General features: G+C 44.9%; 1 protein-coding gene across 1 annotated transcript in view; it reads right to left on the reverse strand.

Annotated features, from left to right (window-relative positions):
- Positions 1 to 1151: 1151 nt before the first annotated feature.
- Positions 1152 to 25981, reverse strand: part of CHST8 (carbohydrate sulfotransferase 8) — a 482689-nt gene continuing 457859 nt past the window's right edge. Inside the window, exons 3-4 of the mRNA XM_060788459.2 lie at positions 12193 to 12230; positions 1152 to 3633 (exon numbers count right to left, since the gene is read on the reverse strand). Of these exons, the coding sequence (XP_060644442.2) occupies positions 2491 to 3633; positions 12193 to 12230 (1181 nt within the window). The 3' untranslated portion in view covers positions 1152 to 2490. The remainder of the gene's footprint in view (positions 3634 to 12192; positions 12231 to 25981) is intronic.

Consider the following 25981-nt stretch of genomic DNA (forward strand, 5'->3'; position numbering starts at 1 on the left):
TATAATATAATATAATGATATATAATATAATATATAATAATAATATAATATACAATAATATAATAATATTATAATAATATAATATAATAAATTATTATATTATATTATATTATATTATATTATATTATATTATATTATATATTATTATAATAATATATAATATAATAATATTATAATAATATAATATATAATAATATAATATAATAATATTATAATATAATATACAACAATATAATATAATAATAATATAATAATAATATAATATAATATAGTTGTTGTTAGTTTTATCACACCAACAGTCAACAACAGAGGGAGAGGGAAGCTTCAGAAGTTCCCCCTGTCCCATTTGGAGGTTTTTTTTAGCATAATGCGCAATTGCGTCTGCCATTAACAAATCGATTCGTAATTTACGAAATTTCGGAAATTTCGAAATTTTGAAATCTTAAATTTCGGAAGTCCTCAGAATTTCGAAACGCTAGCGCACCCTAGAAACGAAACGAGTTTAGAACTAATTTTTTTCTTGATCGCCCAAGCCTAATAAATATGTATTTTCCCTTCTATTATGTATCTAGACTTTTCATCCCCTTGAACTGGGCCCAGAGGGTTATCCAGGAGGCAGCTACCAGTTTGTTCCCATTAGAAATAGCGAGCCCTAATGGGCAGGAAGCTTTATTTGCCACTTTAAAGGCAACGTTTGATATTCCTGAAGACGACTTAAGATTAAACGAAAGATTTATGTTAATGCCCAGGATTAAAAGAATTCTAATCACATGCATAAAGATGTAAATGCGCCATGATGCAGGGCTTTTCCTCCCCTCCCTTTCCTCCCGCCGACGAATGTGCCAACAGGGAGCCGTAAGAGATGGAAGGGAATGTATTCATATCCCGCGAATTGCAACATCTGGCTTAATTTTGAACTCATGTGTTCATTAAATATGAGCCGCCTTCCGTCGGCGCACCCTTGAACTCACACTTTAATGGAGGGAAAAAGCTTCCCCACCGACGTTCCCAGAAGGCAACGGGAAGCCGTTTCGTGAAACAGCCCTTTCGCTCACCATATTGCTGCAAAATCCCCAACAGCCTCACTTACCGTAGCGAAGGGTCGATAACATCCCTTCGTGCTTTGCAAACACGCAAACATACACTGGAAATATGAAAAAACAAAAGGAACCGTGTGCTTTATTGGGAACGCTGCATTCGGAAGTCTAAATGCTGCAAATGTCGAGATCACAGGAAACCAGGAATTGCAGAAATGTGTTACATGGATACGAATTGTACTTCCTGTTCCGTTTTCCTATTGCAACCACTATACAGCATGGACAATTCACACCCTTATTGTACCAGCTTTGCAGTTCTACGAGTAATTTGATTGTTTACAATGTTTCGAAATGATATTTTTGAAAATACTAACAGAAAGAAGGATTGTACTCCAAGACTGGAATTCACTCGTCACCCTAAAAACAAAAATGCAAGGATCGGATGTGCTTCCCGAGTTGTGCTTGCAATTGTCCCGGATGTGGAGCTTAACATAGGCAAGATTTTAAATCTAGGTTTGTTCCCAGGTTCTAGATGCTTGTTCCTGATTGGTCGGTTCCTAAAAAGAAAGTGAAACTTGAGCAGAAGGCAAAAACTTTGTTTGTGTACCAGAAACTTCATTAAATGCATGGATGGTACGGTTTTTCTGGCCTGCAAATAGAATAGAACCGCATAACCGAATCTCCGCATATCCACATTAAAAAACCGCAGAAGTCCCATGGCAGCCATTTTGGGAGCCTCTAAATCTTGGAACAAAGCATCAAGTTTGGACAATAGAGGCAGAAATCCCAGAACCGACAGGTCTGTATGTGGATCCCTCCTGATATTCCGGGATTTTTGACCCATCACTAAAACTCGTGATTTAGTTCTGTCTGGAAGCGCCCTCGGACATTGCAAGTCTATATGTGTTTGAGGTTGGGTCTGCCATTGTGGTTTGGGGCCCCAAGTCTATTTTTGGTGGTCTTAAACCTATCCAGTCCCATTATCCCTCTTTGCTAATGGACCAAAAGACAAACTATATCTCTTGGAAGCATCCAAAAGTGGCCAGTCGCCTTCCAAGAAAATAGATCCCAGTGTTTCCCTCCAACTATTGAACATCTCAAAGTGACTCATCTTCCCAAATCAGAAGTGGAACTTCTCAACACTTCCCATGTTGACATTTTAAGCAGTCTATATGGGGCATCACAAAGGTTAGTTGAAGGCAGAAAACTATCCCCCTAACCCACTCCAAACTTTGGGAATTGTCGCTGGATGTTGGCAATGATACCATTTCCCATCTCACTGAATGACATTTCCCCCACTGCCTTGGGGAAGAAAGAGACAGCATATGGCTGCTCAGACTGCTTCTCCCCATGGTATACAGACACTGCTATCTTATTTGCAATTGCAGTATACACATTGCCTAGGAGCAGCTCCACCAGGATCTTGTGCCAGTGGCTCCCGACCCATTGAGTGTCAATACAGGTCTTCGAAAGGCTTGGAGTAATTAAACATCAGATAATCCATATAGTAGAAATCATAACTACGCTGCCTCTGAGAGGGGGAAAGTTGCTGGAAATATTGTTTCGTGATCTGAGTGGTGGTCCGCTCCTCGTCGGAGTGCCTGTCTTTAAACCGCGGGAAAGTCAAGTTCTGGGGGGCTTTGACTAAATGCAGGAAGAAGTTGGCGTCCTCCTCCATGGTTTCGAACCTCCCGATGAAGTCGTAGTCTATGACGCACGGGCTGCAGAGGCGGTTGACGTGCTCCCAGTGGATGTCCATCCCCACCGGCCGGTGCACGTCCAGCAGGTACTGGATGAACTCCGGGAAGGTGACCCCAGAACCTGTCCGAAGCGCCTCCTTGGTGGCGTTGGCCCGGTACTTGGAAACAATGGGACGGCCAAAGACGGGGTGGTAGTAGTTGTTAGGGTGCTCAAACTTGTCCCGGAAGGCCGAGACCAGCTTCTCGAAAGGTTCGCGGACAAAGAGCATCTTGGTGTAAGTGCTCAGCCGGTGGTTGATGCCCTTGCGGTCGAAGCCATCCAAGCGCTTCAAGTAGTTTCCATAATGGACGGTGTTGTGCTGGATGGCGTTGGTGGAGGAGGCCAAGCCGTTGAGGACCATCAAGACCCGCTTCCAGTTGGAGCAACCAGCCTTGGGCACCTCGCAGTACAGAACCCGGTACTTGTCCTCCACGAAGATGCGGGAGACGTGGTACGGCGTGACGATGCGCTTGCTGTTGCTCTTGTACTTGGAGCAGGTGTCCTTCATGATTTGCTTCCGTTCCCTTTGTGTCTTGTAGAGGCTCCTCCACCGGACGTCGTCAACATCCTCCATCTTCAGCATGGGTAGACGAATTGAGGTCTCGTTGACTTCCAACCGGACGGGGCTCTTCTTGAGGACGAATCTCCGCCTGCGCTTGTGCATCCGAGGAAAACGGCCTCCCCAGCCGTTCCTCTGAAGGCCTTTCATCACAACCAGCTTCCGATCCGGGTTTGGATGCTTCCTAAGTCGGCGCTGCTGCATTGTTTGCAACGAAGGCCTCTGGGGCCCGACCGGGAATCCGTCATCCGCCTTTCCGTGCGTTTTCCCCTCCTGATAGCGGCTGGGTGAGCAGTCCTAATGGAAGGAAAGAAACCGAGAAATTACTAAATGAGAGCGCATTCATCACGGCCGACAGCTTGTAGGGTCTAATGGCACGAGCGATTTGTCCCGTTTTAGCTTAGACTAAGTGTGGAGCGAAAGGCATTGTCTTACGATGCTGCCGCTGTCATGATTTCTCAGCGTCTGCTCTTTAAAAAAACACCAAACACCCATTCGAAAGATAAACCTGAAGACTCAGCAAGAAAATAGTCGCAAGTATACCTGCGATTTGCAATTACAGTATTGTTGTTGTATTTATTTAAGGTAAAGGTAAAGGTTTCCCTTGACATTAGGTCTAGTCGTGTCCGACTCTGGGGGTTGGTGCTCATCTCCATTTCTAAGCCGAAAAGGCGGCGTTGTCCATAGACACCTCCAAGGTCAACAAGCTACAGAAACTCTTGCCAATTGGAAGTTTGGATTCTAATGTCCTTCATACCTTCTGGGGCATTTTCTCCAGGTTTTTGCACTCTTCTAGGCTTTTTAGCACTAGAAGTCTTAAAGGACTCAAACCATTTCCAGGTCATGTCTTAATTCTTTTTTAAAAGGCCTTAAAACATGATGGAAATGTCCTCAAGTCCCCATAAATATCATTTTTTAACTTCCCAAGAGTCACAAAACCACCTTGTGGGACAATCAGAGGCCAAAGTTGCATTTGCAGAATTATAGCAGTTTGACACCACTTTATTTATTTATTGCACAGTTTTCTATACCGAGCTTCTCAACCTCATTGAGGGACTCAGCCCGGTTTCCAGCCATAAAAACATATACACTCATTAAAATATCATATATCACAATTACAAAAACAACTTTAAAAACACTATATATAAAACTACAGTGGTCAGTCGTCCTATTAAGATGGATCTACCTCAACTTCCATCCAGGGTCCTATGGTGTTGTCTCATTCCTCGAAGGCCTGACTCCACAGCCACATCTTCACCCGTTTCCTAAATGTTAGGATGGATGGGGCGGTTCTGGCCTCCAGAGGGAGAGAGTTCCAGAGTCGCGGGGCCACCACCGAGAAGGCCCTGTCCCTCGTCCCCACCAGCCGCGCTTGCGAGGCCGGTGGGACCAAGAGCAGGGCCTCTCCAGATGATCTTAATAATCTTGATGGTTCGTAGGGGAGAATACGTTCGGAGAGGTAAACAGGGCCAGAGTCGTTTAGGGCTTTATAGGTCAACACCAGCACTTTGAATTGTGCTCGGAAGCTAATTGGCAGCCAGTGGAGCTGGCGTAACAGCGGGGTGGTGTGCTCCCTGTACCCAGCCCCCATTAGTAATCTGGCTGCCGCGCGTTGGACTTGCTGCAGCTTCCGGGCAGTCTTCAAAGGCAACCCCACGTAGAGAGCGTTGCAGTAGTCTAAGCGGGATGTAACCAAAGCGTGTACTACTGTGGCCAAGTCAGCCCTCCCAAGGTACAGACGCAGCTGGCGCACAAGTTTTAATTGTGCGAATGCTCCCCTGACCACCACTTTAAATGCCATGGCTGCATCCTATGGGATCCTGTGCTTGGAAATGTTAAGGAGAGATTGGGTTGTTGTAGGTTGTCCTAGAAGCATTCTCTCCTGATGTTTTGCCTGCATCTGTGGCAGGCATCTTCGGAGGTTGTGAGGTCTGAAACTAGGAAATGATGGGTTACTTACCTGTAACCATGTTTCTGCGAGTGGTACTCTGTGAATTCACACATGTGAAGTATCTGTTGGGAGTAGGCCTGGGCGGTTTCATTTCGTTAATTCGTAATTCGTTAATAATTCGTTAATTTTTCCAATTACAAAACGATAACGAACCATTCTGGAGCAATCATTTAAAAAAATGAATTTTCAAAAATGTTTTGTAAATGCTTCGTATTTCGTTATTGTATTCGTTTTGTTATTGTTCTGAGGTCGTTTCGTTATTATTTCCGCATGTCTGGGCCAGTTTTATGGTTTAATTAGTGAAAAAAAATTATAATATCACACCAACAGTCAAGAACAGAGGGAGAGGGAAGCTTCAGAAGTTTTTGGAGGTTTTTTAGCGTATTTCGCGGTCGCGTCCGCCATTAACGAATCGATTCGTTATTGTTTCGGAAATCGATTCGTTAATTTTTTACCATTTACGAAATTTCGTAAATATCGAACTTTTTAAAAGGAAAATTTTGTAATTATTTTAAATATCGAAACAAAAAAAACCCCCAAATACAAATCGATTTTAGAAACAAATTTTTGCGTTGTTACCCAGGCCTAGTTGGGAGTGCTGGGAGTTGAGGTCCAGAACACTTGGAGGGCCAAAGTTGACCAAAGCCTACTCTATCTATCTATCTATCTATCTATCTATCTATCTACCTATCTATCATCTATCTATCTATCTCTTCTATCTACCTATCTACCTACCTGTCTGTCTATCTATCTATCTATCTATCTATCTATCTATCTATCTAGCTAGCTAGCTAGCTAGCTAGCTAGCTATCTCTTCTATCTACCTATCTACCTATCCACCTATCCATCCATCCATCCATCTATCTATCTATCTATCTATCTATTGGAGAGGGGGAAATAGAACAAACCAAACACCACCAGTGTTTTGTTATTGTTTCCTCCAGAGATTTCCTTGCTTCTCCTTCGAAGAAAGAATAGGACCTCGGTATGCGTTAGGGATTGGTTCAGGAGCTTTCCATGGATACCAAAATCCGTGGATGATCGAGTACAACTGCATACAACAGAAGAGTAACATGGGTTCCCCTTATATAAAATGACAAAATCAAGCTTTGCTTTTTGGAGGATGTATCTTCAAGCTGTGGATCCATGAATATGGCCTGCCCACTGTGTTCTATTTCTCTCTCATGTTATTTTGTAACTGTTTATTTTATTTTGTTGTTTCACGTATTTATTTTGATGGTATTTTCCGCTTCTTTGTATTTTATTTTGCTGTATTGTAATTTTGAGCTTGGCTTCATGTTAGCCGTCCCGAGTCCCCTTCAGGGAGATGGTGGCAGGGTACAAATAAAGATGATGATGGTGATGATGATGATTATTATTATTATTAGAAACACAACAAGATGAGTCCACAGCAGACACTCTGCTGGCTGTTGAATTAGATCACACGTTGGACACTTCCCAAGTGTCTAGGATTGTGTGATGTATCGGTGAATAATGCGTGCAGATCTGAGTAGGGTGGCCTTTTGCAGATGGCAGATGGTAATTTGGTCAGTGCCGATTGTGTTTAAGTGCAGGCCAAGGTCTTTAGGCACTGCATGTAGTGTGCTGATCACCACTGGGACCACCTTGACTGGTTTGTGCCAGAGTCTTTGCAGCTCGATTTTTAAATCCTCATATTGTGTCAGCTTTTCCAGTTGTTTCTCTGCAATCCTGCTGTCACCTGGGATTGTGACATCGACAATCCATACTTTGTTTTTTAACACGATTGTGAGGTCAGGAGTGTTGTGCTCCAAACTGTCTGAATCTGGAAGTCCCAGAGGAGTTGGGCATGTTCATTCTCTGTAACTTTTTCCAGCTTGTGATCCCACCAGTTCTTTGTTGCAGGCAGATGGGATTTGTGGCCCAAGTTCCAATGAATCATCTGAGCAACGGTGTTGTGCCTCTGGTTGGAGTCTGTCTGCGCAATCTTCTTGCAGCAGCTGAGAATGGGATCTATTGTTTCATCTGCTTCCTTGCAGAGTCTACACCTGGGATCTGTTGTGGACTTTTCAATTCTGGCTTTGATGGCATTGTTTCCAATGGCTTGTTCATGGGCTGCCTTTGTCTACTTTTTCAGAGTTCCATTTGTGAGCCACAGCCATGTTTTTTCTTTGTCAATTTGGCTCTCAATTTTTCCCAGGAAGAGCCTTCTTTGGCCAGTTTTCTCTTCTGCTCTGGATTGTGTTTTTACAGTATTCCCTCTTTGCCTTTTGTACTTGAAGCAGTTGACTCCTTTTGACTTCCCTCAATGTTGGTTCTTGACTGCCTTTCCCATCATCTGTCAGTGTGTGTTTCTCTTCTTCTACCGTTTGTTTCCCTTGCAGAAGCCCTCTTCTCTCTGCCTCCTGATTTTGTGGGCAGGTAAAGTCTGTTGGCATCACTACGCGGGTGTCATGAGTAGTGGATTGTCATCATCATCATCATCATCATCATCATCATTGTCATCATCATTATTATCTGTGCCTGAGCAGGCTCCAACAGAAAACTTCCCAAGTTTAAACTCCAAGTTTTGGGGGTAACCCCGCCCAATCCCCTTGCAGGGCATAAAAGGCGCCCCACGTGTATGCTCCACAGTTCCTTTCTTTCCACCACAAAACTCGCTTCAGAAACTTCCTTCGCAATGTTGACAATGTGGTTTAAACACTGCTCGCAGTGTTCGAGAAAGATTCCTAATTCCGACAAGCACTCGAAGTGCCTCTTTGCCTTGGCGATGCCCATGTTACTTCTTCCTGCCGTCATGGTCAATCGTTGATGGCCCAAGCTAGGAAGAATAGGGCTGTTCGCCTTAAATATCTCCTTTATCAACAAGCCTTGCCTCCTTCAGCTCCGGCGGGATCTTTGCCCTCTGAGCCTTCAACTTCGGCGACAGGATCGATGACCTCGGGAGCGTCAAAATCCTCAAGGCAACTGTGTATTTTGATGATGGACACGGTGCAGCCTCAACAGTCGTCAACTTTGAGCTTGGTAGCATCGGTTTGCTCCACTCGGTCCACGAGGTCGACTGTAGCTACGCCACCATCGCAGACACTCCACATGTGTGCATTCACAGAATCCACGAAGAAAAAAATGGGTTTAGCTACTCCACTTTGGCAGAAAAAATGAAATGCAAAGATACAGAATGGGAGACAATGCCTGGCTCGAGAGCAGTACGTGTGAAAAAGATCTTGGAGTCCTCGTGGACAACAAGTTAAACATCAGCCAACAATGTGACGTGGCGGCAAAAAAAGCCAATGGGATTTTGGCCTCAGGCATCAAGAGGAGCATAGTGTCTAGATCTAAGGAAGTCATGCTACCCCTCTATTCTGCTTTGGTTAGACCACATCTGGAATATTGTGTCCAATTCTGGGCACCACAATTCAAGAGAGATATTGACAAGCTGGAATGTGTCCAGAGGAGGGCGACTAAAATGATCAAGGGTCTGGAGAACAAGCCCTATGAGGAGCGGCTTGGGGAGCTGGGCATGTTTAGCCTGAAGAAGAGAAGGCTGAGAGGAGATATGATAGCCATGTATAAATATGTGAGAGGAAGCCACAGGGAGGAGGGAGCAAGCTTGTTTTCTGCTTCCCTGGAGACTAGGACGCAGTGGAACAATGGCTTCAAACTACAAGAGAGGAGATTCCATCTTAACACGAGGAAGAACTTCCTGACTGTGAGAGCTGTTCAGCAGTGGAACTCTCTGCCCCGGAGTGTGGTGGAGGCTCCTTCTTTGGAAGCTTTTAAGCAGAGGCTGGATGGCCATCTGTCAGGGGTGATTTGAATGTAATATTCCTGCTTCTTGGCAGAATGGGGTTGGACTGGATGGCCCAGGAGGTCTCTTCCAACTCTTTGATTCTATGATACTATGATATATCTGTAGAAGGAGAGATTGTTGGCAAAGGATGCCCCACCAGGTGGCAGAATTCCACCAAGATTTTTTTCCCCATCCTCCGGAGTGACTTGAAAGAAAAGAGGATTTTCCTCTTATGATTAGTCAAGTTTTGATACCAAATGTGGATATGCAAAATATCACACTGACAAAGTGCCTCGGATTTATCTGGCCTAATAAAGGACCCAAAAGCTACGTTCCAACAGTTTCAAAAATTGAGACAATGCAATTGAGAGTATTTGTAGCCTGGGAAAAAGCAATCTGGGGCGCATCGACACTGTCGAATTAATGCAGATTGGCACCCACTTGAGCTGCTATGGCTCTGATGTAGGCATGATGAAAACACAGGATAAATAGAAAATATATATTGGATGTAACCATATTAGAAATAGAAATTAAGAAATATATTATGTACAAGAAGCAGAAATACTGCATTCAAAGCACCCCCCCCCCCCCGAGAGATGGCCATCCAGCCTCTGTTTAAAAGCTTCCAAAGAAGGAGCCTCCACCACACTCCGGGGCAGAGAGTTCCACTGCTGAACTGCTCTCACAGTCAGGAAGTTCTTCCTCATGTTAAGATGGAATCTCCTTTCTTGGCCATGCAGTCCGAAAAACCTACAACAACCCACAATAATATTATTTTAGGACTAGCCATCCCCTGCCACATGGGGATTCTGTGTGCTAGGTTTGGCACAATTCTATCGTTGATGGGGTTCAGAATGCTCTGTGATTGTAGGTGAACTATAAATCCCAGCAACTACGACTCCCAGATCTCAAGATTCTATTTTCCCCAAACTCCACCAGTGTTCACATTTGGGCCAGTAGAGTTGGGTCCAGATCCATCATTGTTTGAGTCCACAGTGATCTTTGGATGTAGGTGAACTACAACTCCAAAACCAAAGGACACTGCCCACCAAACCCTTCCAGTATTTTCTGTTGGTCATGGGAGAACTGTGTGCCAAGTTTGGTTCAATTCCATCGTTGGTGGGGTTCAGAATTGTAGGTGAACTATAAATCCCAGCAACTACAACTCCCAAATGACAAAATCAACTTTTTTTGAGTGAAGGACATACATTGATGTATGCATGAACTTCAATTCACTTGGGAAAATATTCTCTTCTGAAAAGCTGCAAATTACGATGCCACAAAGAGGCCAGAAAGAAGCAAGGGTCTAGGAAAGGAATGTATCTGGCAAATATCAGGACCTGTACCAGGGCTTATCGTAAGATTAATGAGCCTTGCTATCAAGAGGCTTCTTCAGAAAGGACTTATCTCAAGATGGATGGAAGCTCTTGTTGCTATCAGTAGCTTGGTAGCAGACACTCTGGCGCTATGGTCCACTAATGAGCACCTCTTTAGATAAAGATGCTCAATGGAAGATTGAAGGTGTCGAAGTTAAAATATGCTATTGAAGTCAATGTAAAAGTGGAATTTTGTGACGCATATTGTGATGCTTGTATGATGCATGCATATTATTTTAAAGGATATATAAACCAAGGTAATTCTTTTGTTCAGCACCCTGTTTTCTGGAACACCAGCAGTGTTGGGGTTCAGCCTCTGTGCAAACCAGAACCTGAACCTGCTTCTTTAATTGTATTTCCTGATGCAACTGAACAGGCCTCTGAACATGCATCTTTTAGGCTTGGGCGGTTTCGTTCGTTAATTTCATAATTCGTTATTAATTCGTATTTAAATTAGCTTACGATCCCATATTGAGCCATGCAGGAATAGTGTGAGGAGTAAATTAGATTCGAAACAATTTTTTCAATTTATTTCGTAATTATTTCGTAATTATTTCGTAATTATTTTCGCATGTCTGGTGCAAGTTTTATAGTTGTTGTTTGTTTTATCACACCAACAGTCAGCAACAGAGGGAGAGGGAAGCTTCAGAAGTTCCCCCTGTCCCATTTGGAGGTTTTTTTTAGCATATTGCGCAATCGCATCCGCCATTAACGAATCGATTCGTAATTTTACGAAATTTCTTATATTTCGAAATTTTTAAAAGGAAAATTTCGGAATTATTAAAAAAAACGAAACGCAAGGGCCCCCTAAAAACAAAACGAGTTTAGAACCAATTTTTTCCGTGGTTACCCAAGCCTAGTATCTTTCCCTGATGGGGTTGAAACTGGTGATTCTGAGGCCAGTGGCGGGGAAAGTGAAACTGAACTTCTTGATGAGAATGTTTTGGAATCAAGCAGTGATAGCTCTCCAGTGGGACTCAAACCTGGGTTTGCTAATGAGCACCAAAGAGAACAGATTTGGAAAAACAGGAGTGAGTCGCAGTTTCTACGAAGGTCAAATAGATTACGGGAGAGGGAGGCTTCAAAGTCTGGAGGTGTTTCAAGAAATAGTTTCTTTAGTATAAGGGGCCTTTTCCCGGCTGTCTAGCTAGATCAAGCAACGTTTTAGACTGAGGCAGTACCTTGGCAGAGTTCCTATGTTCCATGGCCTGCATTCCCAGAGGTTTCTAGTTTTCAAGTACAGTTAGTGATGCTAACGGGTTCCTGGTTTCTGTATTGTGTCTTTTGGAATTTTGCTCAAGTTCAGAGATTTTCCTGAATGCTGTGTTTCTACTGTGGCGTTTTGACTTTGCATTTACCTTTCTTTTGTAACAATTTTTCATCAATAAAGAGGATTGTTTTTCCCACAGTCCAGTGTGGTGGATTTAATCTTATGGTCTCGTTTCCTGAACTGGGATGCAACAAGCAGGGTCCATATTCGGTTGGCGCCAACCGAGAATAAACCGTGCTTTTACAGACCTAAGGGACTCTCTTTTGTCTCTTTTCCTCAAACCTTCTCCCTGCCATTTCAGCTCAATGCCATAGAATCCCTTGTAAAACTACATCTCTTGGGATTCCATGACACTCAAGGTGGTGCCAAACTGCCTTCATTCAACCATGTTGATGCCCCATTAACCTTCTTTCTTCAGCCACAGTGCCACACACCTGCCATCATACCCACATTCGGCAATGCAGACAAGTCAGGAGGGCAGGAAACTTACTTTTTTGGGTGGCTGAGACTCCATGTTATATCTCATTCCTAAAGGAAGGAAAGAAGAAAAAAGCATTAGCACAATTCAGAGCTGCAACCAAGTGTAGCAGTTTGTTTACGCTCCAAATTGGCCTCCCTTTTCATCTCCCAATTCCACAGTTTGCATTTCCACCTGATAATGTGCTGTGTTTGCTTACTAAACATTAGGCTTGGGCAATGTATGGTTCTAAAGTACTTACAAAACTAAAGTTCTGGAGGTGAAAATTTCAAAACTCTAACAAAACTCTCAAAATTTCATTATAAACGACAATTCCTAATTGGTTCTGTCATAAAAATCACCAATAATGAAATAATAATTAAAATTTGAAACTTGTCCATTGACCTGTGGGGTCCTGCAAGGATCTATTCTCTCCCATGCTATTCAATATCTACATGAAACTGCTGGGAGAGGTCATCTGGAGTTTTGGAGTACGGTGCCATCTCTACGCAGATGACACCCAACTCCACTACTCATTTCCACCAGGTTCCAAAGAAGCCATGCATACGCATAGGAGACCCCCATCAGAAACCCTAAAACACAACAATGGGAGCATGGGTGAAACATTTCTCCTTCCTGAGGGTCTTTCAGTCATGCACACAGACTGCCAGTGAAGTCGAGCACCCCCCCCCCCCCCAATAAGGGATAGTGACTTATAGTTCTGCAAAGGGCAAGGGCACCAGACTGCACAGTAGGGGTTAAGTCTTGGTCACATTGCCAAAGCACTAACAACAACAAGGACCCCACGAGGCTTTTGGGGAATGGCTGGATCTTGGGACTTCTGCCCTTCATGAGAGCTGTAGTTTCCCAAGGACCAGCTTCGATCCCAGCATGGCAGAATTCCACCCAATGGCTCAGTGGGAAATCAACAGACTTTCCTTTTGGGCTTTAAGAGCTCTGTCTAATGTTTTGGACTCACAAGGACATCTTTCCCGCTCATGAACTTCCCTCAAAATGAACTATGGACTCATATTGCTTGAAAATAATTTCTTCATTAAATTTCTTTGGCAGGGTGGGATGGGGAAGGAGGTGTTTGATATGAATTTCTGTGGATTTCTGTATTCCCCCATGTATTTTCCTTATTCTTGCCCTGACACCCAAACCTATCACTCCTTCCCCCTCCCCTTGGGTAAATCAATCCAGGAAGTGGCCAGCTCTTGAAAGGGCAATCAGAGGCAACCAAAGAAACTCATATCCCAGAACTCTGGCGAGGACAATAAAACCTGGAATCCCTATGTGGCTCCAGGATTGAGGCCATCAGGCTGGGATCTCCTTCTGCAGACTTTTGGCCATTTCACAATAGGAGCGAGACGCCCCTCAGGGGGCCCCCTTCCCAATTTTGTTTACTTCATTCAGAACCGGACCTTTCCCCAGCCTCCCCTTTTGTGCCTTATCTGATTGTGGCAGGAAGACCAGGATGAAAGTAATCAAGGATCATCGCAACTCCACTCAAGGACAATAGACTGGGCATCGCACCCATTGATTCATTTGCCGGCTCATTGTTTCTGTTTTCATCCCGCCTCCCTCCTCCTGATTTGTCAAGGCGCTGAAGCAGGGAAAGCTCTCCCATTGGCTCCTGTGCAGCAGAGGAGCTCTGTGATTGGCCCTGACGGAGGGAGGGTGGCTGCTCCTCCTCCCAGCTGGAATCCCATCAGCCAATCACCTGCAAGCTGGGCGGAGGGTGTGAAGATCCCTTACCTTGCCAGCCGGGGTGGCAGGGCCTAGGAGAGACAGGCTAGTTAGTTTCAGCTTAGAAGGCCTGGCAGAGGGCAGCAGGAGCCATCTTAGTTTAGGGAAAACTCCAGTTCAGAGAGGGGGAGTGGCCTAGGCCTGAGCCAGCCTGGAAACAGCCAGGATTGGGTTGTAAAAGGGGGGGGGGCGGAGTTGGACTGTTTGGAGGGAAAGAAAGAAGCTGTTTTTAGTCAGAGTGAGTCTGGTTGATGTTAGAGTTAGAGCAGGATTATAGTTTTAGGAGTTCGTGATTAGAATAGGCAGTTTGCCTGGAGTTTGCCAGCCAAGTGAGCTGTGGCAAACTTGGTACAGCTATTTAGGGAAGAAATAGCTGGGTTTTGTAGTAGTAACTGTAACAAAGACAGAAACCATTCTCATGCAACCACTACGCTTTTCAAGAACATTTTATCTGTAACAGCCAAGCTTATGAAACTGCATTCACTTCATTCTGTACTATACTAAATAAACTTTCCTTGTTATTTTTGAAACTTAAGCCTGAGTTCAGTGTACATTTGTGGATTCAGTCCCTTTTCCTTTTAAATCAACCTCATCTGTTTTCCTTCAAAGAAGCCATTTAAAAGACACAGTACTTGGTGGTCCAAAAAACCTTTTCTTAGATTAACCAGCTAGAGGGTTCCTGTTCATTTAGTTTATGGTGGCAGCGAAAGTTTAAACAGAGAGACATCCCCTCAAACGCTATATATGTGCCAGTGAATTCTTTTATTTAGTATAGTACAGAATGAAGTGAATGCAGTTTCATAAGCTTGGCTGTTACAGATAAAATGTTCTTGAAAAGCGTAGCGGTTGCATGAGAATGGTTTCTGTCTTTGTTACAGTTACTACTACAAAACCCAGCTATTTCTTCCCTAAATAGCTGTACCAAGTTTGCCACAGCTCACTTGGCTGGCAAACTCCAGGCAAACTGCCTATTCTAATCACAAACTCCTAAAACTATAATCCTGCTCTAACTCTGGCAAGGTAAGGGATCTTCACAGAGGGCAGAGGGCAGGAGTTTTGGAACTTTCAAACCTGGAAATTACTATAAAAATGACTCTGATCTATGTACTGGTACGCCTTGCATGTGAGCTATCACTGCATTGCATCCGCTTCAGCTGAATTGCTCATTAAACTTCAATGCCTCTTCTTCACTTTGGCAAGAGTCTCATTTCAATTTTTAATATTAATAAATTTGCTGGAATCCGGCTTCTCTGAAGGCTCGCCAAAGTAGCGTTCCCTCTTTGGTGGGAACGAAGGGTCCTCTCCCCTTGGAGTCGACCCTCCAAAAGTTCCCACTGACTTCATCAGCATTGCCCAGATCCTTCGTGTTCTCCTCAGAAGCCAATTTGGGCCTTCTGCAGTTCATACCAATGAAGTATGCATGACTGCCATTGCGTGTGCGTTATGAAATCCGACGGCCTCTTTCGTGCCCCCGCTTTTTAAAGGAGGATTGCACCCACTTGTCACTGTCATCGCTGCCTGAGAAAGCTTCAGTTTAATTAATGGGGCTTTGCCATTTCGAGACAAGGAGAATCGCAGGTCAACACGGCGTTACGCAACCGTCGGCGGTAGCGGGGGAGTCTCGCCGAGTCCCATCAGGTTAGTTTTTAATTGAGGAGTCTTTTTCTTGGGTTGCGCTCAATGCGTTTCAGCGGAAACAGGGAACAAATTGCACCGGCTTCCTTGTCATTCAGAGCTGGAATATGGTAGCAAGTGTTCAGAGGATCTGCTTCCATGTTTGGAAATTTTGAATCCTATAGAGCAGTGTTTCTCTACCTGGGGGTTGGGACCCCTGGGGGGGGGGGGGGTTGTGAGGGGGTGTCAGAGGGGTCACCAAAGACCATCAGAAAACAGTATTTTCTGTTGTTCATGGGGGTTCTGTGTGCCAAGTTTGGTTCAATTTCATCATTGGTGGAGTTCAGAATGCTCTTTGATGGTAGGTGAACTATAAATCCCAGCAACTACAACTCACAAATGTCAAGATCCATTTTCCCCAAACTCCACCGATGGAGGAAACCATGAAAATAAACAAAATCTGGCTACCAGTATTAAAAAACTCTAAAATTACAACAACACAACAACAGAGAGGAAACAAACAAGGACATCTAATCACCTCTCAACAAAAGTTTGCTCTAGGCACTGTCAGGCCATTATATGCTAATCAAGGTGGTCAGTTGAAACATTCAAACCTAGCTCCAGCAGACAAGAGTCCTTTGTCTCATCCTGGTCATTCCACAGATATATAAATCCTTTCCCTAGTTCCAACAGACCTCACTACCTCTGAGGATGCTTGCCATAGATGCAGGCGAAACGTCAGGAGAGAATGCCTCTAGAACATGGCCATATAGCCCAAAAAAACCTACAACAACCCACTGTGACAATGGTTCTTTCAAGTTAAGGAAATGTTTGCAACATTCCTTATGTTAAGAAGGAAATCAACATAAGATCAACACCAATCAAGAAAATCAACATCTGGCCAGAAAACTGAGATGGAGCCAGGATGGAAGTCATCTATTATTAATTTACAACTTTGGGACTACATCAACAGAATATTCCTATAAAAGAGTCAATCTAATAATGCTCAAATTGTGGCAGACCTGAGGAGTCTGTTCCACCTGCCATGCTCTGCTCCATGGGAAGGAGAGAGATGGTGTATTCGGAGAGTGTCAGATATGCTACGGGAAAGCATGATTCTGGACACTTTGGGGTTTCTTTCTCAAGGGAAGAGGAGGAAGTGCACTTTTGGAGTCTTTGATTTTGTGCAAGGAGTCAAGTTCTGTTGTAGGAAAAACAGAGATCTGGTCCTTGGCATTGTGCTTAGGGAAAGAAGCTTTGGCATTTTGAAGTTTTGGCATTATGGAAGTTTTGGGACTATGCATTGGCAGGCTGCAGGAAATCAAAGTCTAGCCTAACAGGTGTTTCTCCAAGGAGAGAGAAAAGGATATGGTAGTATTTGGATGCATGTGGATGAATGCGTGTACATGTGTGTGAATGTTGAGTGGAAATGTAATTCCCCTTTGTTTGTTTGTTTGTTTGTTTAGGACAGTGTTTCTCAACCTGGGAGTCGGGACCCCTGTGGGGGTCGCGAGGGGGTGTCAGAGGGGTCACCAAAGACCATCAGAAAACAGTATTGGTCATGGGGGTTCTGTGTGGGAAGTTTGGTCCAATGCTATCGTTGGTGAGGTTCAGAATGATATTTCATTGTGGGTGAACTATAAATTCCAGCAACTACAACTCCCAAATGCTGGGGCCTATTTTTTCCAAACTCCACCAGTGTTCACATTTGGGGGTATTGAGTATTTGTGCCAAGTTTAGTTCAGATCCATCATTGTTTGAGTCCACAGTGCTCTCTGGAGGTAGGTGAACTACAACTCCAAAAAGTCAAGGTCAATGTCCACAAGACCCTCCCAGTATTTCTTCTTGGTCATGGGAGTTCTGTATGCCAAGTTTGGTTCAATTCCATTGTTGACGAACTTCAGAATACTCTTTGATTGAAGGTGAACTATACATCCCAGCAACTACAACTCCCAAATGACAAAATCAGTCCCCCCAACCCCACCAGTATTCAAATTTGGGTGTATCGGGTATTTGGGCCAAATTTGGTCCAATAAATGAAAATCCATCCTCCATCTCACATATTTACATGACAATTCATAACAGTAGCAAAATTACAGTAATGAAGTAGCAACGAAAGTAATGTTAAGGCTGGGGGTCACCACAACATGAGGAACTGTACTAAGGGGTCGCGACATTAGGAAGGTTGAGAACCACTGGTTTAGGATGCTTAAAACCAACTTTTATTGAAACGCATAAGCCAAGAACTCTTTGTAATTCATTAGGTACACATACAAAGGGACTTTTCCCCATTTGCCAAACTTTTCCCAGACTTCACAACTTACAAGTTGGACTCTCTTCAGCGTCTCGCAAAGTTCCCCCCAAAAATTCATCGAAACAGGAAAGGAACTTGAACAACACTGTATTTTTGTCTTGGGCCAGATCTACATTCCCATATCATGGAGTGACACTGGCAGGCTTCAAACTTAGATGGCGATTGTGTATCTGGCTTTGGAAGGTGTCACTCCAAAACCTCAAAAGTCTCCAAAACTTAGTATTCAAAATTAGATGGCGGTTGTGTATCTGGATTTGGAAGGTGTTAGTCCAAAAACTCCAAAGTCTCCAAAACTTAGGATTCAAACTTAGATGACGATTGTATATCTGGGCAAACTTAGATGGTGGCATCTGGCTTTGGAAGGTGTCAGTCCAAAACCTCACGAGTCTCCAAAACTCAAACTTAGATGACACCTTCCAAAGCCATGTACACAATTGCCATCTAAGTTTGCGTTTTGGAGACTTGAGGTTTTGGGCTGACACCTTCCAAAGCCAGATACACACCCGCCATCTAAGTTTGCCCAGATACACAATCGTCATCTAAGTTTGAGTACTAAGTTTTGGAGACGTTTGGGTTTTTTTGGACTGACACCTTTCAAAGCCACATACACAACTGCCCTTTGTTTGTTTGTTAACCAATGTAATTGTGAATCCAATGTAGTTGCATAGAATCTGTATGTATGTATGTATGTCTAATGTTGTTCTGTCGCGCGCTGGGCTTGAAACGAATTGCTTTTAAAACAGGATGTACAACTTTAGCCCAGCGGGAAGCCAGGGGGCCCAAAGAAATTCGTAAGGATTTTCACCATAAACAGTCTCTAGAGGGTTTGTAAAATATAACAAAGCCTTTTATTGGTGAACAATCAACAGAAACTTCTTTTGTCTTCAAAAGGTTAAACAAATGCTTCCAGGCTTTGTGCAACGGGTGGCTTCTAACTGTTACTTTACTCTAAAGGAAAATCCCTTTCCAAACTTCTCCCAGGCTAACTGAACCTAAACCTAACTGATGTGGGATCCACTACCGGGTTGAACTGCATCTCAAAGCACCGAGTGGACCTACCAGTAGGCCTGTAGTCACTTCAGCTGGAGTTCTTGGATGTTCAAAGCTGTTTTTCCCTCCGAAATTCCTCAGAGCCTTAGGGCTGTTTTCCCTGGGAATCTTTGGGAATCCTTTTGCTCTTAAGACTGTTCTCCCCCGGGAGGTCTTAAGGGTTGAAGCCTTTGTACAGGAGAAGTCTGTATACGTCCTGTACATTGACTTTCCTTGCTGAGACTGACTGAAAATGGCTCCCTTCCCTTCTCAATTGTCCTGAACAGGGGGCGGAACCAAACTTAACGATGATGGACAGGGAGCCTGCCGTATAACTGCAAATTTTAACAGGAAGCCACCCTTCTGCAGAATCCCAAGCCTTGGGCTGCAGGCAAACACTTAATACAAGGCAAATAAAGAGGGAGCTTCTGGTACAGCTGTACCAGCACAAATGTCATTCTTTATCTAAATGTTTTTCTGTAATTTGATATACCCTCTCGCACTGGAAATTGCAATGAAAAGAGCCTATGCTTCAGTAATTGAAAAGTCATTCATGACAGACAAATGTCAGCATGCTGGAAGAAGCAAAGACCACCAGCACTGAAGCGATGGTCCTCCGCCACCAACTCCGCTGGACCGGCCACGTTGTCCGGATGCCCAATCGCCATCTCCCAAAGCAGTTGCTCTACTCCGAACTCAAGAATGGAAACGACAACGAGAGATCACCTAAGGAAGTAAGCAGAGGCGGCCCTAGGTAATTTTCAATGGTAAGCAAAGAATATTTTGGCGCCCCCCCCCCCCCAAACCAATCACTGCGATACACACACACACACACACACATATGGGCATGGACAAATTTTGGCCCTCTGGGTATTTTGGACTTCCTACTGGCTGTTTGGATTTGTGGGAGTTGAAGTCCAAAACACATGGAGGGCCAAAGTTGGCCTATGCCATCCATACACACACACACACACACACACACTAGCCGTCCCCTGCCACACGTTGCTGTGATCCAGTCTGGTGATCTTGAAAAGAAAGTAATGAGAAAGTTGGTTTCTAATCTATGTAATGCCTTTCTGCTTGTGGGTAAACAGTATTTCTTGTTTCTTTGTCAGTGTTGATATGGAGATTGTCTGGTTTGCCTACTCTGGAACATGCAACATATCATTGTTCTTCTTTAGGGATCCCTTTCAAATCTATGATATTATATCTTCCATATGTGTGTGTGAGAGAGAGAATCATATAGATCTATATCTATGGCTGGATGGCTCTTTGTCAGGAGGGCTTTGATTATGTTTTCTTGCTCTGGTGAAGGGAGTTGGTCTGGATGGCCATGCAGTACAAAAATATCCATTTGAGGCAGAATTTCCTAACTAACAATCATCTAAGTAAATGCAGCTGGAGCACAAATAAGCAGCTCTGTTACATTATCTGACTAACAAGGTTATCCTCTGATCAGATTAAAGTGTTTTAAATTGTTGTTGTTGTTGTGTGCCCTCAAGTCATTTCCAATTTATGGGTACCCTAAGGCAAACATAACAAAGTGCAATTCATCAAGTATCAAAGGGCCCTTCAACATTGCCATGTAACCCAGAATAGCAAGGCAGATAATCCACATTATCTTCTTTGAACTGGGTTATCTGAGTTCACACTGCCATATAATCCAGTTCAAAGCAGAGAATGGATTTCAGGAAGGCCTTCGACAAGGTCCCCCATGACCTTCTGGCAAGGAAACTAGTCCAATGTGGGCTAGGGAAAACTACGGTGAGGTGGATCTGGAATTGGTTAAAAGGACGAACCCAGAGGGTGATTCTCCCCAAGGCTTCCTCCTCTTCATCCTGGAAAGAAGTGACAAGCGGAGGGCCATCAGCAGGGTTCCATCCTGGGCCCAGTCCTGTTCAGGATCTCTATTAATGACTTAGATGAAGGGCTAGAAGGCAGGATCATCAAGTTTGCAGACGACACCAAATTGGGAGGGAGAGCCAATAGTCCAGAGGACAGGAGCAGAATTCAAAACGATCTTGACAGATTAGAGAGATGAATGGCCAAAATTAATAAAATGAAGTTTAACAGTGACAAATGCAAGAGACTCCACTTAGGCAGGAAAAACGAAATGCAAAGATACAAAATGGGGGGCAATGCCTGGCTCGAGAACAGTACGTGTGAAAAAGATCTTGGAGTCCTCGTGGGGAGGAAGTTAAACTTGAGCCAACAATGTGATGTGGCAGCAAAAAAAGCCAATGGGATTTTGGGCTGCATCAAGAGGAGCCTAGTGTCTAGATCTAAGGAAGTCATGCTCCCCATGCTCTATTCTGCTTTGGTTAGACCACACCTGGAATATTGTGTCCAATTCTGGGCACCACAATTCAAGAGAGATATTGACTCTAAGCTGGAATGTGTCCAGAGGAGGGTGACTAAAATGATCAGGGGTCTGGAGAACAAACCCTATGAGGAACGGCTTAAGGAGCTGGGCATATTTAGCCTGAAGAACAGAAGGCTGAGAGGAGATATGATGAGAGCCATGTATAAATATGTGAGAGGAAGCCACAGGGAGGAGGAGGGAGCAAGCTTGTTTTCTGCTTCCCTGGAGACTAGGATGCAATGGAACAATGGCTTCAAACTACAAGAGAGGAGATTCCATCTGAACATGAGGAAGAACTTCCTGACTGTGAGAGCCGTTCAGCAGTGGAACTCTCTGCCCCGGAGGGAGTGTGGTGGAGGCTCCTTCTCTGGAAGCTTTGAAACAGAGGCTGGATGGCCATCTGTCAGGGGTGATTTGAATGCAATATTCCTGCTTCTTGGCAGGATGGGGTTGGACTGGATGATGGCCCAGGAGGTCTCTTCCAACTCTTGGATTCTATGATTCTATCTGTATTTTATATGGCAGCATAGAAGGGGCTGAAAACCCTTTCTACACTGCCTTATACCCTGGGATCTGAACTGACATTATTTGCTTTAAACTGGTTTAAACACTGCCAGATGATAATAATAATAATAATAATAATAATAATAAGCTTTATTTATTAATGTGGGATAAGAAAATAATCTGGGTTTAGATCCTGGGTTATAGGGCAGTGTAGGTCCAAAACCCCTTCTACACAGCTGTATCCAGATTCTCTGCTTTGAACCGAATTATATGGCACTGTAGACTCAGGGCCCTTCCACATAGCCCCATATCTCAGAATATCAAGGCAGAAAAACCCACATTATCTGAGTGTGGACTCAGATAACCCAGTTCAAAGCAGATATTTTGGGATTTCTGCCTTGATATTCTGGGTTATATGTTTGTGTGGAAGGTCCCTGACAGGTCCTATATCCTAGGATCTGATCCCAGATTTTCTGCTTTGAACTGGATTATATGAGTCTGCACTGCCAGATAATCTGGGATAAACTGACAACCTGGGATCAGATCCTGAGATATAAGGTCTGCCTGGAAGGGCCCTGTGACAATCCAGTTCAAAGCAGATAATATGAAAAAGAAAATAAGAAAAAAAACTCAACTCTGGGGTTTTTGCAGGCCCCACCCCCCAAACCCCTGCCATTGATATTCTGGATTATGTAGGTGTGCAGAAGGGCCCTAAACCTCCTTCTACACTGCCATATACTCACGGGGAGTGGGTGGCTGGGAGTGGAGTGAGGAGGTCGGTGGGAGAGGTCGCCCTCGGCTGCTCTTGCCCCGCCCCCATGGATGGGCCCTCCTGCCGCCGCTGCCCAGTCACTCCAAGCTTGAGAGGGAGCCGGGGGCAGGGACAGCTCAGCTGGCCACCACCCCACCGGTCTCCCTGATAACCGAGCCTGCCGCTCCTCCTCCTCGCCCCCTCGCCCTCGGCATCTTTGAGCGGCGCGGCCTGAGGAGGAGGAGGAAGAGAAAGGGACAGAGGATGGGGGGGGGGGCGGGGAGGAGGAACGGAAGGCCCCATGACCAGGGAGACTGGCGGGGGTGGTGGCCAGCTGAGCTGTCCCCGCCCCTGTCTCCCTCTCAAGCCTGGAGTGACAGGGGGCGCCGGCAGTGAGAGGGGCCATCCACAGGGGCAGGGCAAGAGCAGCCAGGGCAAGAGCAGCAGGCTGCGCCGCTCGGTGGGGGCGGGGAGGAAGAGGGACCCTGCTGCTGCTGCTGCTAGTGGAGGCGGAGAAGGAGGAGGAGGATGGGAGGAGGAGGAGGAGCAGCAGGCTCTCTGGCCTCTGCTAGCTTCCCGCGTCCCTCGCTCGCGGCGTCCCAGGGCAAAATAAAGTGTTCCGCAAGGGCTTACTTCGCGTAATGCTTGAGCCGCCCCTGGAAGTAAGTAAGTAAATACCCCACACCCAACACTTACTATCCAATTTCCAATCACAAAATATAACAAAGCAAACGGAGTGGGTTTCTCATTCCATTTCCTGGAGTGAGAAATCCAGCTCCTTGAGACAACGGTGTCGCTGTCAAGTGGACCTCGCTGGCAGATACAGTATGAATGGGATGCAGTTGGTTACAGTCGATGGCTAATCGCTTGAGTAACCCTCAAGACGTAAACGTTGAGGCGAGTGACTCTTTCAAGCCTTTCCTACTTGGCTTTCATTCTGGCAGATCAATACTCCTGGACTTGAAGAGCCCTAAGTTGAAGAAACTACACCGAGTGTCCAAAACCTCCATGGAAACGTCTCACTTAGGGAGGGTTGGAATGGCACATAGAATCATAGAATCATAGAATCAAAGACTTGGAAGAGACCTCATGGGCCATCCAGTCCAACCCCATTCTGCCAAGAAGCAGGAATATTGCATTCAAAGCACCCCTGACAGATGGCCATCCAGCTTCTGTTTAAAAGCTTCCAAAGAAGGAGCCTCCACTACACTCCGGGGCAGAGAGTTCCACTGCTGAATGGCTCTCACAGTCAGGAAGTTCTTCCTCATGTTCAGGTGGCATCTCCTCTCTTGTAGTTTGAAGCCATTGTTCCGCGTCCTAGTCTCCAAGGAAGCAGAAAACAAGCTTGCTCCCTCCTCCCTGTGGCTTCCTCTCACATATTTATACATGGCTATCATATCCCCTCTCAGCCTTCTCTCCTTCAGGCTAAACATGCCCAGTTCCCTAAGCCGCTCCTCATAGGGCTTGTTCTCCAGACCCTTGATCATTTTAGTCACCCTCCTCTGGACACATTCCAGCTTGTCAATATCTCTCTTGAACTGTGGTGCCCAGAATTGGACACAATATTCCAGATGTGGTCTAACCAAAGCAGAATAGAGCATGGGGAGCATGACTTCCCTGGATCCAGACACTATGCTCCTCTTGATGCAGGCCAAAATCCCATTGGCTTTTTTTGCCGCCACATCACATTGTTGGCTCATGTTTAACTTGTTGTCCACGAGGACTCCAAGATCTTGTTCACACGTACTGCTCTCGAGCCAGGCATTGTCCCCCATTCTGTATCTTTGCATTTCATTTTTTCTGCCAAAGTGGAGTATCTTGCATTTGTCACTGTTGAACTTCATTTTGTTAGTTTTGGCCCTTCATCTCTCTAATCCGTCAAGATCGTTTTGAATCCTGCTCCTGTCCTCTGGACTCTTGGCTCTCCCTCCCAATTTGGTGTCGTCTGCAAACTTGATGATCCTGCCTTCTAGCCCTTCATCTAAATCATTAATGAAGATCCTGAACAGGACCGGGCCCAGGACGGAACCCTGCGGCACTCCACTTGTCACTTCTTTCCAAGATGAAGAGGAAGCATTAGTGAGCACTCTCTGTGTTCATCCACTTAACCAATTACAGATCCACCTCACCGTAGTTTTGCCTAGCCCACGTTGGACTAGTTTCCTTGCCAGAAGGTCATGGGGGACCTTGTCGAAGAAGGCCTTCCTGAAATCCAGGTACGCTACATCCAGCTCCTTGAGGCAATGGTGTCGTTGTCAAGTGGACCTCACTGGCAGATATAGTATGAATGGGATGCAGTTGGTTACAGTCGATGGCTAATTGCTTGAGTAACCCTCGAGACACAAACGTTGAGGCGAGTGACTCTTTCAAGCCTTTCCTACTTGGCTCTCATTCCGGCAGATCAATACTCCTGGACTTGAAGAGCCCTAAGTTGAAGAAACTACACCGAGTGTCCAAAACCTCCATGGAAACGTCTCACTTAGGGAGGGTTGGAATGGCACATGCTGCATGCAACACCCCCCACCTTCCGCAAAGTTGTCAAATGTGACAGGAGAGCTTTCGGGACTCATTCCCCGCATCCTGGATTATTTGTTTCGCTTCAGACAGGCTTGAGGGATGTCACTCTTTGCTAATTCCGCGCTCAAAAGGGAGCAACCAGTAATTTCGGCAATTTCCCTCCCACTGTGTGCAAAATGCAGGCTTTTGTAGCATTTCCTGCAATTTGGACTCATTTTGTTCAGAATGAGTTCCAAACTGCAAAATTCCTCTTCTCTATGGGATTCTCTTTAGCTGCGTTTCTCACGGCTCGGGGAGACACATTCGTGACCAATTTGGGGGAAGAATATTTTTTGTGTGCGTATTTTCAATCAACCCATCAAATGGATGATTCTGTCCTTAGATCTTTCCAAAGAAAGGAAATTGCATTACTGTATCTCTTTGGTTCTCAAATGTCACTGATCATAAGGTGCACATTGAAGCGATGGTCCTCCACCATCAACTCCGCTGGACCGGCCACGTTGTCCGGATGCCCAAAGTTCACCATCTCCCAAAGCAGTTGCTCTACTCCGAACTCAAGAACGGAAAACAGAATGTTGGTGGACAGGAAAAGAGATTTAAAATTACAACAGCACAACAACAGAGAGGAAACAAACAAGGACATCTAATCACCTCTCAACAAAAGTTTGCTCTATGCACTGTCAGGCCATTATATGCTAATCAAGGTGGTCAGCTGAAACATTCACACCTAGCTCCAGCAGACAAGAGTCCTTTGTCCCACCCTGGTCATTCCAAAGATATATAAATCCTTTTTCCTAGTTCCAACAGACCTCACTACCTCTGAGGATGCTTGCCATAGATGCAGGCGAAACGTCAGGAGAGAATGCCTCTAGAACATGGCCATATAGCCCCAAAAAACCTACAACAACCCAATGTAATGTTCGTTTGTGGGATTAACATAACTCAAAAATCACTGGATGAATCAACACCAAATTTGGACAGA

The sequence above is a fragment of the Anolis sagrei genome, chromosome 8, assembly GCF_037176765.1.
Source record: "Anolis sagrei isolate rAnoSag1 chromosome 8, rAnoSag1.mat, whole genome shotgun sequence".
In the NCBI taxonomy this organism is placed as follows: domain Eukaryota; kingdom Metazoa; phylum Chordata; class Lepidosauria; order Squamata; family Dactyloidae; genus Anolis; species Anolis sagrei.